General features: G+C 37.2%; 1 protein-coding gene across 5 annotated transcripts in view; it reads right to left on the reverse strand.

The window, feature by feature from the left end:
- ASXL3 (ASXL transcriptional regulator 3) overlaps positions 1-17,639 on the reverse strand; it is a 136,327-nt gene that overhangs the window by 56,466 nt on the left and 62,222 nt on the right. For 3 of the 5 annotated variants that reach the window (XM_075744155.1, XM_075744156.1, XM_075744157.1), the window contains one exon: positions 7,830-7,951. In XM_075744155.1, the coding sequence (XP_075600270.1) occupies positions 7,830-7,951 (122 nt within the window). The other 2 variants (XM_075744159.1, XM_075744158.1) reach the window with 1 other exon arrangement.

Raw genomic sequence — 17,639 nt, forward strand, 5'->3', positions numbered from 1 at the left:
TAATAAAGTCGTCTTTGAAGTAGGAATGAAAGGAAACAATATAAACGAAAAGGTATCTGGAGAGAGGGGAAAAATACATCCCCAAAAGAGCACCAGAAGCAAAATGTCAAGCTCTATGCTCTGATTTCACTGCTGCTCAGGATATTTTTTATCATTTTTCTTTCCCTCATCTTTTCAACTCAGAATGAAAAAATGCAGCATACAGATAAACCATTAATGCAAAAAACCACTTTCATTTGAGCTTAAATGCATGACATACTGAGAATGTTAAAAATTAGGTTATTAACAACAAAGATATGTAACACTTGGTTGCATTAAGCAACATGGTTCCAGATTTCTATTTGTTCCATAAATGCCAAGTCCACATTCTGAAACTCGTATCATGAAACATAACCTTTGAAATTTCACACATTATGGATCAAAAATGTAAAGCTATGGAATTCTTCCATTCTGCCATGTGAAAAACACAAGCTATGATACACTGAGAAAAGTCTATGGCACAAAATAAATAACAACTCTGCATCATGGTCATGGACCCCAAATTGATAGTTTATCACTGATTCATTTAACACCACCATAAAATTCAGTCTTTGTCCTCTCTCTTACCCTCATTTTGATAGTAAAATTAAGACAGCCTTTAATTCCCATGTCTCTATTAAATAAAAATTTCTCAGTGGCAACCTGTTTCATGGATACACAGAACAGTTAAAATGAAACATAAGCACCACAAATCATGAAGAACAAACACATTATTGTTTTCAGGATGCCACTACTTCTTATACTAAACATACATTAAAAGTACTCAGTTACAAGCATGCAAATGTAAGATTAAAACAACAATAAAAATGTCTTATGGAAACAGCTACAAAGTACAAAATGCCATTTCCAAAACACAGAGTAAATTAATTTACTTCCAACCAGACTTGTACACTGAACGTAACAGTATTGGTGCCAAGTGTACATAACTGATCATCTGGAGATGAAGAGTAGTGGTAGAATATCAGGCTGGAAGTTTGGAGACCTAGGGTTTATTTTCAAACTCTGCTAATAACTTCCCAAATAATAATCTATTCTTGTCCCTTGCCATCCTCCTACCCTGTGACACTTATATCTGTATTTGGAACAAAAATAATTTCTTTCTGTGTATTTGTTCTTTAGGTCCCAGTAGTGGTCAGGGTCTTCCTGTCCAATGACAGTATACATTAACAACTGGACATTTATCTGTATATTAACCAACATTGAACTAAAGTGCTTGGACATTCATGGTGCAGGGACAGAGACATGTATATTTATGTGTGTGTCTGTACACCTGCAAGCCAGCACTACCTTCTATATTACAATAATGCATTCACAGCTACAGTGGCTGCAGATCATGATAGACTGCAAAATAAACATTTTTGTTGCTTTCTCAACCAGGGAAACAAGAGAAGGACAAAAAAAGTCATGTGATGTGTTCAACATCTGTTCTGACTTGCATGTGAATGGGAATGATGATGACATATGCATTGACTCAGTAAGACTTTTTTCCAAAGAGAGTAGTGGTTTTGTTTTTTAAAATGTTTGTGTAGTATTAAACTAATAATATCTATCAGCTGAAAAGTGCTTTATGGGGAAATCTGTTTCTTGGCATAACAATGCACATATAGGTAAGGAAACAGTTTGTAGAAAGCAGTTTAAAAACAAAGTAAAATAAAGATAGCAATGTCAATACAAAATCTTAAAACAGTCATCAACATTTTCCATTAGATCAAAGTTGCAAACATACTCTGCACAGGTCCAGAGCATACAGTGGGGGCTTCAGGGCTAGACTACCATTCTCCAGATAAAAAATCTTGTCATACTACCTCTCAGAGGAACAGGTGCACCAATTTACATTGCACCCATGTAAGCAGTTACAGAGTAATGCCTTTCTGCCAGACATCCTGTTTCAGCCTGGGTTCTGCCACATGCCCCACACCCTGAGCACGCAGCTTTCGGGGGACCTACCCAACAGCTCCTGAAACAGCATTCATGGATAACTGCTTGTCAGCGTTTTGTAGGAGGCTTCCTAGAGCTCTGAAGAGTTGTGAGCTGTTCCAACTCCTGTCTTTCCCTGAAAAGGCCAACCATTTCTAGGATGCACTTCAAAATCAAGGCACGATTCATTTTCACCTGGGTATAATTTCATGTTATGAACTATTCAAATAAAAATTTGTTCTTTTCATATGGCCCAGAAGAAGATATTCACTTAGACACCCACTACCACTATAGGGAAAAATCATGTAACATCATCAGAAAAGCTTGACTGGGACTCTCATCTCTAGTGCTGATATTTGTCATTAATACAGTAGCAATGACCAATCCATCTTAAATAGCTCCCCAAGTAACTTAAAAAAACCAACATTATCAGACAAGTGCAATGCTTAGAGCTAGGCCACTATCATCAGCTTGATTGTCTGAGGCTTAGGACAAGCAACTGCATCTACAGAACAGACCAAAGAGAACGCTTTTGACCTATATTTGGGAAGGAGATTCCACTACGTAACCGTGGTAGATTTAAACAAAGGTAATGTTCATACCAGGACGTATTTTAAGAGAGGGACACTATCCTACAGTGAGGTAGAATGGCAACTACACTTCAACATGGTACTGTTCTAAAGTCGCTTTAAAATTCTTCTTAGTTATTTCTCAGAGTAAGAAATTCTGGAAAATACATTTATTAAAATAGAAAACATGCAGGAGCGCTGCAAAAAGCATGCTATGCAAACAGCCCCTGAGGAAAAACAAACAAGCAGAACGCCCCAGCAACTGGGAGCTAGTTATTAAAAAGCAGTACAAAAAGAATACAGGGATTGTGTGGATTCCTGTCCCTTTCTTTCCATCACAGGTAAGAGCTGAGGACCATGGGGATGACCCAGAAGAAAGTTTCATAAACATTGTCTTGCGTCTTACCAAAGCACTGTGTTGAGCAGCTGGTACATGCTGCCTATGCATAGGGACCTTTAGAGGGACATACCGTGCAGCCTGCCTTCGGGCAATGCATGTACTCCCTGAAGAGCTCCTGCTGGAACTCTTGCTCTTCCAGCTTCTTTTCCCCATTATGCAGTCTCCCTGCCATAGTTTCTCTGTCCTCTTCCCTAGACTTGTCTTGGCAATCAGAAAATCAGTTTAGTTTATCATCTTCGAACTTCCATTTTCCTGAATGCACTTTGTAAATTCCACTGTCCCTTCCCATGTCTCTCTAGAAGTCAAAAAGCAACATGTTTTCCTTGTTTTCCATTTGTTGACAGGAAAATTTGTCAAGAATCATCATTTATGTTGCCAGACATCTGATCAAATGCTTCAGCTAGGGACCCAGAATTCTCCAACTGTGGCCTTGGTAAATTTGTGGCATCTGAAATGAAACATAGGAAAATGGTTAACAGAGATACTGAGAAACTGCAGCAAACTCTTCATACTGAGGAATTCAGTACAAAAGATACCTCTCAGTTCACAGCGAATTTTCAGGGCCTTTCAGGAAGACACCCTGTGCTCAAATTCTAAGTGATAAGGACATAATCATAATGATCTCCTCTGTCCCCTTTGTTTCTTTGGGGGCAAGGAAGGGAAATGAGAGCAGGCAAATGTATCAGGCTTCTATCAGAATGTGTGAGTGAGTAGTTGCTCAAATGAGTCAAAGGATAGACACCACAGACAGACTCATACTGGATTACTTTCTACAGACAGCAAAATGCTTCAGGATAACCTGCATCTGGCTGTAATTGAGGAAAGAAGTCCTAACAGAATGAGTGTGGACAGAGCAAGACTGGTGAGTTTGCTCTTGTTTTTCTCTCAAAGCAAGATAAGCAGTGTGCCTGAGCTGAAGACAGGAAAGCAAATCCACACCAGCATCAACGGAGATCAAGATTCTACCTCCAGTGCCAACCTAGGCACTTGGACACCTATGTCCTTAAAAAAACCCAATCAAACAAAGAAATCTTGATGAACTAGTCCTGTGAATTTGGGTAAATCAGGGCTAATTACACTGTTCACCATTCTGCTCTGAAATTTAGTTTCTTGTTGCTTCAGGTTGTAGGTTGGTTTCTAATAATTACAGTTGTGCTAGAAAAGTTAGCCTGAAATGTTATTTGGAGCTGTACTGGTCTAACGTCCTAAAATTCAGAAGCAACACATGAGCCAAATCGTAACTTCCCCGTAGCTCTCTTACTGCTTGGGGCCTGACAGCATCCACTGGAAAAAAAGAGGTGTGGAGTTGCCACTTCTAGTATAAGAAAAAAATCACATGGATGGGTGCCTTCCTTCTCCATCAAAAACTGCATCTACCCACTTTATGAATAAAATAGTGGCACATATATGAACCCAGCCACCGAGCATGCAGACAAAGCCCAAAGTTAAGAAAAACAAATAAACCACGGCAGTAACATACCTTGTGTAGATTCCCTTATTTCCTGAGCTTCTCTCCTCCCAAACCCACTTGGCTGCTGTCTCTGGAGTTTCTGTCTCTACAAAGAGATCTGGATGCCCAGCACAGTCTCAGACATGTCCTGGTCTGTATTCAGATCCTGAGTCTGAATGGAGTATCCTTCTCTTCTCCCAACAGAAAATTTATGGGTACCCTTCTTGGTGCTGATTCCAAAGTGCCAAAAGTGAGGCAGGACTTTCTTCCATGTCTGGGAGGTCTACTATCATCCCAGACATCGTTATAGTGCATCTTCAAGTTCTTTATCCTCTCTTGGTACTGCCCCAGGAAACAACTGGTACACTGATGGACAAGGTGCTCTTATACTTGGCTATCAGAGTCCAACAGACACTAATACCACCTCAACGTCCTGGATATTCACACATGCTCAGTGTTACCTACATGAGGCCAGTTTGCAGGTATGATCGTTTCTTCCGAGAAATGTTCCAAGAACATCTTGATAGATACAGACAAATCTGTACATAGCGAAGACTTCAAAAAAAAAGTATCACCTCAAGTCAATGGAACAGAAACCGGACCAGAGAGGAGCATGGTAGATACTATGCCATGACTTGATGTCCGTACTTGAGTTAGCCTTGTCCAGAGCAAGAATAATTCACACAGTAGTGTGACCATGTACCACTGCTAGCAGATGCAGATGTAGTTCGGTACTTCCCCAGGAACAGGTCCTTACATGGGTCTGCATGCCAAAAACTCTCAAGTGTGAAAATGAGGTAAATCAGTATGGAACTGATCAGTACTGATAGGAAATCAGTGTGTGACAGCATGTCATAAACCTTCTTTTCAAAGGTACTAGATCAGCAACAGCTGGGCACACATACCCAAGCACTTCCAACAGCAAAAGGGAAACAGAAATCTGTAAAATCTGCCATCAGAAAGCCAAGCATAAAAGGCAGCTCTACACCATAGACTCTTTTGTCTAAACCCTCATGAATGGGAACTATTTTGTTGGACATTACACTCACATACTATACAAGAGCAAAACTGAAACTCCCTCAGAAATGAAAAAGAAGTATCAAACAGTGGCAAAACACTCAAAACCTTTCTCCCAACAAGGACACTATGGAAGGTGGTGAAGCTAGAAAGTTTCCAGACCGAAACAGCAACCCAGCCTTTGAAAGGTGAGGAGGTAAGGTCTGCACTGTGACACAGACCTTGTGAGAGTCCGCTGCAACTGCAAACCTCCTTAGCCCCTGCAAAGCACCCCAGATCCACTGCTACCTGAGAGAAATCAAGACCAAGAGCCAGGGCTCAGAAAATGTCCTTCCCTCCAAGCTCCTAACACAGCTCAAGAAATGCAGTGTTGTGACTAATTTGATTCATGAGAACATCCTAAAATGAAGGCTGTTACAAGGAAATGCGAGATTGCTCTTTGCAATCTAAACCCAGGAATATACCTCTAGAATTCATTAAAAATAAAATCATATGTAAATCCAGCATATAATACTTTAAAGAGAATTAAAAAAAAACCCCAACAGCTAGGGAAGACCCCATTACAACATATATACAGTATATATATGTTTATATAGTATAAGCACTTGCCGAGAGCATGATGATGGCTCTTCTTCTGTTACATTAGCATGGAACCAGTAAGTTAGTATCAGTTGGAGGAGTGTTGCATACAACTACCTAAAGTTTCTTGTGTATTCAAAGGTACTACAGGTTCTTCTTTGTACAAATTTTAGGTATTATGTATCCACAAAAGCAACAGAAAAATTGAAAAGTGAAAGAATAAATTTCCAACAGCGATTTTATAAATAAAATCACTGTTAAAGTTTATTCACCTCTGCTACAATATCACATTAAATCTACAGCGTGTATAGGGCAGTAGCCAACACCTGAAACTGCAGAGAAAACAAAGAAAAAAATCCTCTACTATTTCACAATTTAAGTGTCCATTTGTCTAATACTGTATATAGAGAAAACATTTTACTGATAGCTGTAATAATACTCTCATACTCTGAAGTACAGGATCTAATTACCATCAACTTAATTAAAACTAATTTCTTTTTATCGATTACTTAACTTTCTGATGTTGCTCTAACCCTACTGCCTTGGGGAATGTTTGCAAAGGTTTCCATCAATGTTATGACTTTTTATATTAATTAAGCTATTCTGATTAGTTTGCCCTTTTAAAAGTTATTCTCAGTGCTATACATCTGCTAAGTGACAAATGGTAGAGTTTAAACACTTATAAAAGTTCAAACATTTGTGGCTTTGCTCTTTTTTTCCCCCCCTCCTTTCCCTTTGCCTGCTCCCTCCACCCCTAAGAAAGTTCACATATCGCAAAAGATCTGTATAGAAGAGTTTCCAAAAAGTGTCTTTTTCACAACTATCCGCACAGTTAGTGAGCTGCTTTGTGCCCACTGCTCAATTTTCCTGACCAAACAGATGTGAGACCCCAATCTAACAATCCTTTCCAGTCCTCAAAGCCTCAAAGTACAAGATAACCATATGTAAATGATAAAGGTCTATTAATTTTAGTGGATCTAAACTCAAGCCGCATGAAAAACTAAGCAGAAATACTTATGTTTTTCAAGGAGATGTGGACAGGCTTTGCTTAACTTAAGCCTAAATCAACAACTCGGCAATAAACTACTCCATGAAATACTAGACTTCTAAGAGACCAGTTATAAGAAAAATTAAACCAACATCATTTCATTATGCTAACACTTTAAAGAAGTTGTATTTCATTTTTTATAGTCCTTACAAGACTAAAACAATTCCTACATACTCAAACGTGAGAGGAGGTAATGATAATTTTTTAAATTATAATTTTTTAGTTTTTCTTTTTTATTTGTCCAGCTATAAGCTGAACTAATTTGGCACTGTTAATATCTGGCTTTCAATAATCAGGTACTGTAGCTAAGCTTTACTACTTATCATGCAACCTAAATCATCCAAATCTTAAGTTATTAAAAAAACCCCACCCAAAACAAAACCACTTTTATACACTGCAGTGTCAAATACATTATGAAAGAAAAAATACTTAACAGACCATAAAGAAAAACTGAACAGCAAGTATACCCAGATTCTTACCGATCTGCAGAACTTCTTTCAAAATGTTTTTTATTTAAAGCCTCACATAAAATTTCCAACACAAATGCTTACATAGGAAAAGCATGGATGTGATAATATAAACAATTCTGCTTACTAGAAAAGCACTTAAAAAAAAAATCAAAATCACAATAAATAGCAGGACTGCACCATAGGTAAAAAAAAAGGAAGAAAAAAATCCCAGCAATACACCACTAAACAAAGCACTAAAAATCCTCAGAAATGCCTTCAAATTCTGCTGAGATCTTATTCGTATAAGACTGACACACATGCTAAAGGGAAGCCAATTGATTATCAGTCAATACAAGCTTACCTGCTTAAGTGCTTTCTTTGTGTGCTGCTGGAAGGAAGATACTAGCTTGCTCTGCACCGGTGCATTAGTAAGGCTTGAATCACGATTGGAAGACATTTCTTCAGATGTCTGCTTTGGGCAAACTTTACAGAAGAAAAAAAAAAATCAGAATTCTGTTATGGGGGTTATCTTCCCTATATACTGAAAAGTCCTGAGGACGGGGTGGGGGTGGGGGGGGGGGAAGGCAAGTGCCTGGAAAACAAAAAGCTCATTTTAAGAAATTCAACTAATCTCAAGGTCCAGATGAGTCGAAAATGCAGCCTTATTCTACATAAATGCATTGCTTCAGAAATATTTGTAGCTCATCACACCCTTTCTATGCAGTTCTGGAGGCCTTGCATATTTTGCCTTTCAGGTCCTGAAAGGTAACTGAAATAGTCTAACTACGTTTTTCACACAGACGCTAGACAAAAAACAATCTTCCTCACCAAGACATTTTTAATGGATTATTACATGTCTAAACGTGTATTTATATAAGAGACACTGGTGACCCTGTGTTCCAGAAATATGTATAAATATGTAACTTCATAGTAGATTGTAATGGCTTCTTAGGAGCCAGACTCATCTATTTTATAAGTACTTCTTGGTAAAGCTAAGAACACACACTTTCCTGTTTAACGGGTAGACTGGAATATCCTGCAAAGAGGAATTCTGGTCTCTCAGGTAATACACACTGCTACTTGTCAGCCTTCTAAATAATACATCTTTTAATGAACAAATACTACAGTGCTTGCATTAAACAGCCTCTTGAATACATGTTGTGTGAGGCACAGAAAAAGTCTCCAGTTAAAAATAAAAGGAAATATGATTAATTGTTTTAAAAAACCAGCTTTATTAAACAGATAGGAAAGCCGTGAAAATAGCTAGAGGATCCTATTAGTCTTGGTAGTCAGCAAGCTTGCCCAAAAGGGCTGTAAAACCCTTTCCCCTCTTAACGCCTCACATTACTATTACTCTCACTAGTGTCCTAAGACAGCCCAGCTAAAACAGCATTAGCATGGATCCAGAAATTAAGCAGCTTTTTTTCCATTCTCCTCTGCTGACTTAATTCAAGTCTGTCTGCCAGCGCTGCTCAGAGCTGGTTTGTGCGTTGACATACCTTCTTTATAATGCTCTGCAGCTGCATATGGTTTTCCAAGCTTTGCCATACTTCGCGCACCTATTAGAATAGCTTGAAGACACTCAAAGCAGCTGCACAGACACGTGCCAGAAATAATTTTAGCCCAGTGCTTCCGTTTGCCTATGGTTTTCTGTTCCCATCCTTCAGTGGGATGAGCAGACACCTGAAGTAGCATTCTAACTCCCTTGCCTTTAGCAATGCTTCATAGAAGAAATATTCTAATGATTTTTTCTTTGTGTTTGTAAGAAAAAAGACGGAACAGAGACAATTTAGTTCACAATAACTAGTAGCCATTGTAAGATGCATGTGATATTAAATATTTGTTTTCACATTGAAAGGAAAAATAATTAAAACTTACCTCACAAACAGAGAATACATTCTGTTTTATGGCATGGGCATTATGTCAAGATAATTTTCGTGTTAGATTAAAAATTTTCATTAGCAGATAAGACAAATCCTATTTTGTCACAAGATTTATAACTGATATTTGTCACTATTTTGCCTTATACTTGAAGGATTTGTCAAAACATATAAAGAAGCAGCAACACAAAACAGGTTCTGAGTTTACAGCATCACCTGGTTTGGATCAATCTTTTCCACATGATGAGCAAAGCTTACTATCAAAAAAGAAAACTTAAAGGAGCAGCAAAGTGTCAGCAGAAAACAAACAATAGCTGTTTTATATAACCTAAATCACTGCAATAGCTAAGCTCCTGAGACAAAGAACACCTACACCAAAATAAAACCCTGACATTTCAAATTACCCAGCTTTTGTCTTTTCTTTCAAAGATATATTTTTTTAGTGTTTTCTGGCAAAGTCTGAGAGTCAAAGAACTGAAGAAAAAAACCAGAAAGTGTGTGAGTACACAAAGTACTCACAGAGTTAAGGACAGGAGAACAGAATAAATTTAAAAATGCCTAAAGAATGGAAAATGTTATATTAACTGTCACTCCTAAGAGAGGATAGAACATGATGTCATGAAAAACCTATTCCTCTTGTCCGGGATATCTGCAACTCCTATTACCTTCTTGTTCAAATGGGAAATTCTGATTTTCATTACTCTGATCTAGGACATTATCCAAGAGTGTCCCCTATTTATTTTGGTGATAAAGTTTATCCTGGAGAAGTCTGGTAAAGCTAACTGATGATGCTCAGCACTACAACTGTTAATGTCAAAGTCACAATACAGCACAAGAATAAAAATAAACATAGTGTCCTGGTTTCGGCCAGGATAAAGCTAATTTTCTTCATAGTAGCTGCTATGGGGCTGTGTTTTGAGTTTTTGCTGACAACAGTGTTGATAACACAGGGATGTTTTCGTTCCTGCTGAGCAGTGCTCACACAGAGCCAAGGCCTTTGCTGCTCCTCACCCCACCCCACCAGCGAGCAGGCTGGGGGTGCACAAGGAGTTGGGAGGGGACACAGCCGGGACAGCTGACCCCAACTGACCAAAGGGACATTCCATACGATATGATGTTATGCTCAGCATATAAAGCTGGGGGAAGAAGAAGGAAGGAGGGGATGCTCAGAGTTACAGTGTTTGTCTTCCCAAGTCACCGTTACATGTGATGGAGCCCTGCTTTCCTGGAGATGGGTGAACACCTGCCTGCCCATGGGAAGTGGTGAATGAATTCCTTGTTTCGCTTTGCTTGCGTGCTTTACCTATTAAACTGTCTTTATCTCAGCCCACAAGTTGTCTCACTTTTACCCTTCCAATTCTCTCCCCAGTCCCGCCACTGGGCAGGGGAGTGACTGAGTGGCTGCGTGGTGCTTAGCTGCCAGCTGGGGTTAAACCATGACACATAGCTCTATATTAATCTTGTGCTTTCATTCATTTTTCTTTTAACAATAAACCCTGAAATTGTGACAGAGTTTATTAGAGAGCATACTACTTATTTCTATTATTACTTCAATTTTTATGTGAAAATATTATCAGTGTTTTAGTTTATTTTGCTTCTGTTTCTTTAAAGCTTTGACAAAAGAGTTAAACCAAGGAACAGGGATTGTTCTAACAGGTGAAGCAACTGGAACTGAAATTCACTGAAACAATAAATAGCTTTCCATCGCTGTAATCTCTTCTGCAGGTACAGAAGGAATACCTCACTTTAGGCTGGTTCAGTTTAGTGCAACCCAAACACAGTTCCTTCAGAGTTTTGAAAGATATGTGAGGCTGAAATCCACTGCTTAAAATTTTTAAGATGACATAAAGATTAGAGAAAGTCAACTTCATTTATTAACAACTAATGACACTTCCCTTCCAAAATATATTTTGTACATTATATTTTCCTTCATATATCTAGTGGCTTAAAATAGTAAGAAGCTATTTTGTTTTCCATGTTTTAATTAAATTTCCATTTCAAACCAGCTTTGATACAAATCATGGCTATAAACCTAACCATCTAGTAAATAAGAGATGTCACTGCCTATTTTCCAAAAGTAGAAGATACAAACATTAACCATATAAATATATTATGTTAATTTATGTATTTGTTTAATAACTTATACAGTCTTCATTTTATTAGCAAAAAAATAATACTAAAATTGATCTACAGGCTTTATTTAGAGGATAATCAAGATATTAATTGTTTACAAAACAATATGAATTTACTTTTCTGTATGAAATTAAATACAAATATGAGACAATGACTAAATTTATTCTTTAAAACATGTTCTGCTACTTACTGATTTAAACAAATCTGTGCCAAAATCTCACTATACTACAATGCCTGTGACCACAGAAAATTGTATTTATTTATTTGTTCATTTATATGGATAAAGTCCAACTGCATTTCTCTGAATTGGTCAGAAATAAAAAGGGGAAAATATGACAGAAAAATATGTAAGCATTTGAAATGAACATTGATGATACTAGTGAAACATATAGCACCTTAAGCACAGACCAGGCATTTCCGCTATGGAAACCAAAGAACACGGTGAAAGTAAAACAAATTCAAGTAAAACAAATTCAAGAAGAGACAGTGGTCTTTGTACGTGCATACAACTTTGGAAAGCTGCAACTACTTTGTCGATAAACACTGAAGATGCATGAATATTATTAGATCCACGTTTGCATGAAAAGCTTTATCAGAAAAGAATGCTAAAAATAAACTGGATGCTGGGGAGAAAAGAAAGAATCCTGAAAGAATGTGACAGATGAAGGAAAAATATTTGGATTCACCACTGCTACAGTAGAAAAAGAGAACAAGAGCAGTTTTAAGCCTACAGGAGGCATTTCCATTTAGCAGAGAATAATTAGGCTCCATTCTTTAAATCGGCTTCTTCAAGGGCCAGGACTGAGTGAAGGAATAAAGAGAAAGCAACTATTAAGCCATAAACTGTTAGGTTATGAGCTAGAAGAGCAGCTGGGTTTCTGAAGATAAGACGTCCTTAGTGAGTGTTCAGAGAGTGTTAACATGAATGATAGAATTAGAATTAGTTTGCAAAAAGAGCATGTTAAAAATATTTTCAACAACTTCCATTTAAAATAACTTCCTCTCTTCCATTTTTCCAAGACCAGTTTTGGTAATTATTATGAAAGGCTATCATTTATAAAAATCATCAACGCTATCTTTTAATTTCAAATTTTAAAGCTCTCTCTTTTATTCCCTTTTACCTTCCCCACGCAAGAAATATGACACCTACGTAAAACATGTGTTTCTTCAAAGAAACAATTTTTGTAGGAATACAACTTAAAATTATTCTCTCTCCCTGCCACTGAAAGTTGTTAGGAATAATTATAAACAGATTTATGTAACTAGATGGACAGAAAAATTCCTGGAGTGCTTTAAGGGGCTTATTTTCCCAAAATAAATAGCACAATTAATTCTGATTTCAGACAGACCATACCATTTAAAATCAAACCAGTAAAATCAACAGCAGTTCATTTCCTTCTTTGTTACAGAAACCACAGCAGATGAGAAGGATTGTTTACTAATGGCCACATTACAAAACACAAATTAATATTGCTACCATATGCTGAAGACTAGAGTCTACCTCAAGCATAAAATGTATGCGCACACTCTGGAGATAGGAAACTTCACAGAGAACTCCCTTAGGAAAACATACACACAAAATCTCTCTCTAAAATACCCATAAAATTCAATATTTTCTTTGGGTGACACAGATCTATACTTGTATTGACATAAATGGTCATGCTCTGCCAACACAGATGTATCAAGTAATTCACCTCCATCACTCTTTGATCTCTAGAGCCCAACTTGCAAAATCTGAACAATTCAGAACTCGACTGTTGCCATCAGATCTTGAAAATGAAAACCAGTTTGGGAGTTAGTTAATTGTACAAGTTTGCCAACGCAAGCAAAAACAGATGCATGTATCAAGGGCACTACTGTAACTGTAATATTCTTTTTGAAAAGCAATACTAGCACTGTGAAATGATAAATAATATTGAATAGTATTTTTTGGAAAAAGACTCAAATACCACATCAGCTTGGTAGCTTGCACTGAATCACATTATATTCTCAGCATGCTTTTGAGCCCAAACATTTCACAAAGCTTTGAAAACTGTGAATCCTTATTCCAAAGGAAGTCAACATTTTCCACTAAAAATATACAGCCTGTCATCACTAAGCCACCGATTTCTTAGGCCTCATTAACTCTACTGTACAGCAAAAAAAGCAGAAAGATCTCTCCCTCAAGCTCCACAGTATCTTCTCTCATTCTTATGACTCCCCTCCAGTGGCAATGAAACAGAAGTTAAATGCAATCCTGGGAACACTATTTTGATTTTATAGCTACTTGCAGGGAGATGGAAAAAAATACCCCACCAAAACAAAAAAAAGTGAAACCCTGCCTCTTTCTGATGTCATCCAAAACTCTGTTATGTTCGAGCTGCTATTCTGTTACCACCCTTCTGCTTTTAGAAGAGCTTAACCCACATCCAGATATTGCCATGTGCAATGGACATATTCAGCAGAATCATCCAACATTATTCCCAAGAGACAAGGATGCTAAGGATAACAGGTTTCCCTGATTTGCCGAAATTCCATTCCCAGAAAGGAACTGAACATCTAAATGTGGACTCAGGTTTCGAACAATGGTGAATATTCATTTCTCACTACAGGAGTTATCCTAGTGGATTCCTAGTCCAAAAAGTACAAGGTGTTCAAGAGCACAGTAGCTACAAACACAGAATTTAAGAATTCAGCATGAATCTGATCCTCTATCGTCCATCATTTCATCTACTATCACTAAGAAAACTGCCTAAGAAAATAATTCTGCCGTTTCACATTTGCAATTGAAGAACTTAAAGTTTTAGGAAGTGCTGAAAACCAAAGTGTCTCAAGAGGAGACATACACTGCTCGTATTTGGGCAAACATCAGAACCTATGGTTGGGTTGGGGAGGGAAGTCACGCTACTGTAGGAATTGCTACCTCCTCCACCGTTCCATCATTGTGCATTCCATTGGCTTGTGTGAAGACAATTTTTAATCAACTGTGCTCCATGGCTGATGGATTAGCCCTGGCTTCAGAAACCCTAGGGACAAATGCTTTTTGAGACCAGAACATCCTATTGATGGGCAAAAGGATATTATAGTCATCATTTTCCCAAGCAACAGTAATTGGGATTTTAATTCTTTTACTGACTGCATCTTTACACACTGCCCCTGTATTTGAGGGAAATGGAATTTATAAAAAGATATGAGACTGCTAGAGAGCTTCTATAGAAATCCCATTCCAAACAAAATCAACTGTAGCATAAAGAGTTTCTTTAACATATGCCCTTGGAAAAGGTGGGGAAAGAAAGATTTCTCCACAGCATCCGAAAAATCCTGAGGTGTGACCATTTCAGTTGTCAGTTTAGCAATAGTGATGTAGAGTAACAGCTTTTGCCAAGTCATGTGTTTATAACTGTGAGGAATTTTTATATTATTATGCTAATAAAATTGTTCAGTACCCTGCATTTATACTGGGAAAAATGTGCCTGCTGGGGAATAATGCAATTCTTCTCTGTTTCAGTGTCAGCTGGTACTTTTTACTCTGAAAGCCGAAGACTATCATCTAAAAGCCCAGAAACAGCCTGAGGCTGCTGCTTAGGGTTTCATCCTCTGCTTCCAGCTAACTTTAAAGCAACACTTTTTAAACTCTTGCTAAACAATTTCTGATCACTGTGTCAGAACTGGAGCTTCTGGACTCTATCACAGTGGAAATGAGCAAATAAAAATGCAATCAATTGTGCAATTAAGAATACAATGTGCAAACAATGTCCATCCTCATATGTATCATTCATACTAAGCCTGAAGGGAGACCTTATATCTATTGACCTTTTCTAAAACACAAGTCAGAGAATTTCATAAAGTGCTTTTTGTACTGAATCAAATGTTATTTTTATGCCATAGAATAGTTTCCTGGAAAGAAAAAAAGTCCCAGCTTTGGTGTGAAAAAATTAATTGATGGACATCTTGTTAGATTTTGTCTGCTAGACCAAATATTTTCTATAGAAATACCTTTTCTCAAATATTTACAAACCGATCCAGTCACCACCTCATCTTTGATAAACTAACTAGACTGTTCCTATTAAATTTCCCAGAGCAAAGGAGGTATTTGTTCACTAGGAGTTGTTGTATGTCTTGTCTTTCCTATTTTTCTTAATTCTTTCTTATAGCTATAATGAATGCAATACACTAGTAATCATTTAACTAGTGCTATACCCAAAGGAAATGCCATGCCTATATTCTTTAATCAGTACTACCAGAATTATAGTCCAAGAACTGCATTGGACTAATTAGCAAAAGCATCTCATTCATGTTCAACTCATTTTCTACTGTGATCCTTAAATGCTTTTCAGATTTACTGATTTATTGAATATATGTTTCCACTGTACAAATGTGACCTTTATTCTTCACTTTAAAGTCTGAAAAATTCATGCTGTTCAACTGTAATCATTTACAAGGCAATCAAGAGGGGTCTCAATATTATTATTTATTATCAATAAATTTAATCAAGAAGGATTTTATACTTTTCAAAAAGTACTGACAAAGATATTCAATGAAGAGTGGTCAAATCACATCCTCAAGAGAACAGAAAAAATACCTACTGTGGATTGCGATTCCTATGCCTTTGCAGATCTAATAATTTGTAACTTTCAATCCACTTAAAACTGGCTGCATTTCTCGGGCATGGTCCCGGTTTTAAGCCAAGCATTCTATATTGTAAATGAAATCACTTCTAGAATTCTACATATATATCAATAGGTACCTTTAACACCAAAACTTTCAATCTCAAGAAAAGCTGTTATCAAACACGCTTGACAAAACTATGTACTCTATCAGCTGATTAATACAAGATGTGCTCTCTCCAAGTCCTTATTGATCACATCCAGCACTGGCCTTTCTATATGCAATATAGACTCACTATTGCCATCCTATTTACTATTTTTAAATATATCCACTGCATGACATAAAAAAAAAATTAAAATGTCTTGTTTTCAAAAAGTTAAATATATTGCAGTTTTCCAAGATTTGTTAAAGGTGAAACATGAGGGAAAATTCTCAGCTTTAAAGACAATCTAGGTGTAATTTATTGCTTTAACTCAAATACTTTAAAATGTTTAATTTTAACAGCTTCTCTTTTATGTCACCACAAGTGCTAGAATTATTTTTATTACTGTAAACTGTGAAAATAGTATGCAGCCTATTCCCAGTCAAAACCCAGTAATTTTCTACTTCTGCCATTCTGGCATCCTTATTTACGTCCTACCACTCCTAAATAATTGCCAGGGTTTTGCCACGATTTTTATTTGTTTATAACAAGTAACATCAACTTTTGCTTTCCTATCTGTAACTGGCTTTTCACTGCTGTATTCTTCCAGTGACTTAAAGAAGTGTACATCCACAAATTGTCTGAGTATCAGACAGGAATTGTTGAAGAACTACAAATATGTATGTTCACTTATACATGCAGTATATATTACATAAGCATAAAACCACTGCACATGCAGAGTCTGTTAACTTACAGACATAATATATCAAAGAAAATGAAGAAGCAGAGACATTTAATAATTGTTGACTTTTGTTTTTTCCACTGAGCTTCAAATCTTCACCACTAGATCCACAACAACTGGTCTTAGGTAGTTCTGTTACTCCTATCACTGAGCATTTTTTGATTTTTCCATGCTTCTAGCAGCAACACTGAAATAGCAGTATTGGTCCTGTACAGGTGCGGCATGGAAGCTAAGTTAGCAGCTCAAGATCAAAAAGGAAGTCTGTAGCAGAACAACAACATGAGCTGAGCCTTTTCACGTCCTAGTTGTAAGCAGGACACCCTCTCCTATACACAATGTGAGCCAAAACAGTAGGCTGCAGTCCAGCAGTGGACAGGTTGTGAGGGGGCAGCAGAAAAGAACTGATCAAGGAAAGGTTTATTTCAGAGGTCCTGGGAAGCTTGATTTTTGTATAAAGCATTCACTTTATAAGCTCTACATTAGTGTAGTTTTAATGAGAATAGTAATTTCTATTACTTGCAAGTAATTTTAGGTGACTGAAGAACTGCGTTTTCTTTATGAGCAGTTATTACCTCTCAAAATGAAAAAGTATTTCTAAGGATGCCATTTTCAAGTTCTTGCAATGTTTCGATTTGTCATTATCTCAGAGAAAAAAAAAAGCACAGGATTTGATACTTCAACATGTCT

Source organism: Balearica regulorum, chromosome 2 (genome assembly GCF_011004875.1).
Source record: "Balearica regulorum gibbericeps isolate bBalReg1 chromosome 2, bBalReg1.pri, whole genome shotgun sequence".
In the NCBI taxonomy this organism is placed as follows: Eukaryota; Metazoa; Chordata; class Aves; order Gruiformes; family Gruidae; genus Balearica; species Balearica regulorum.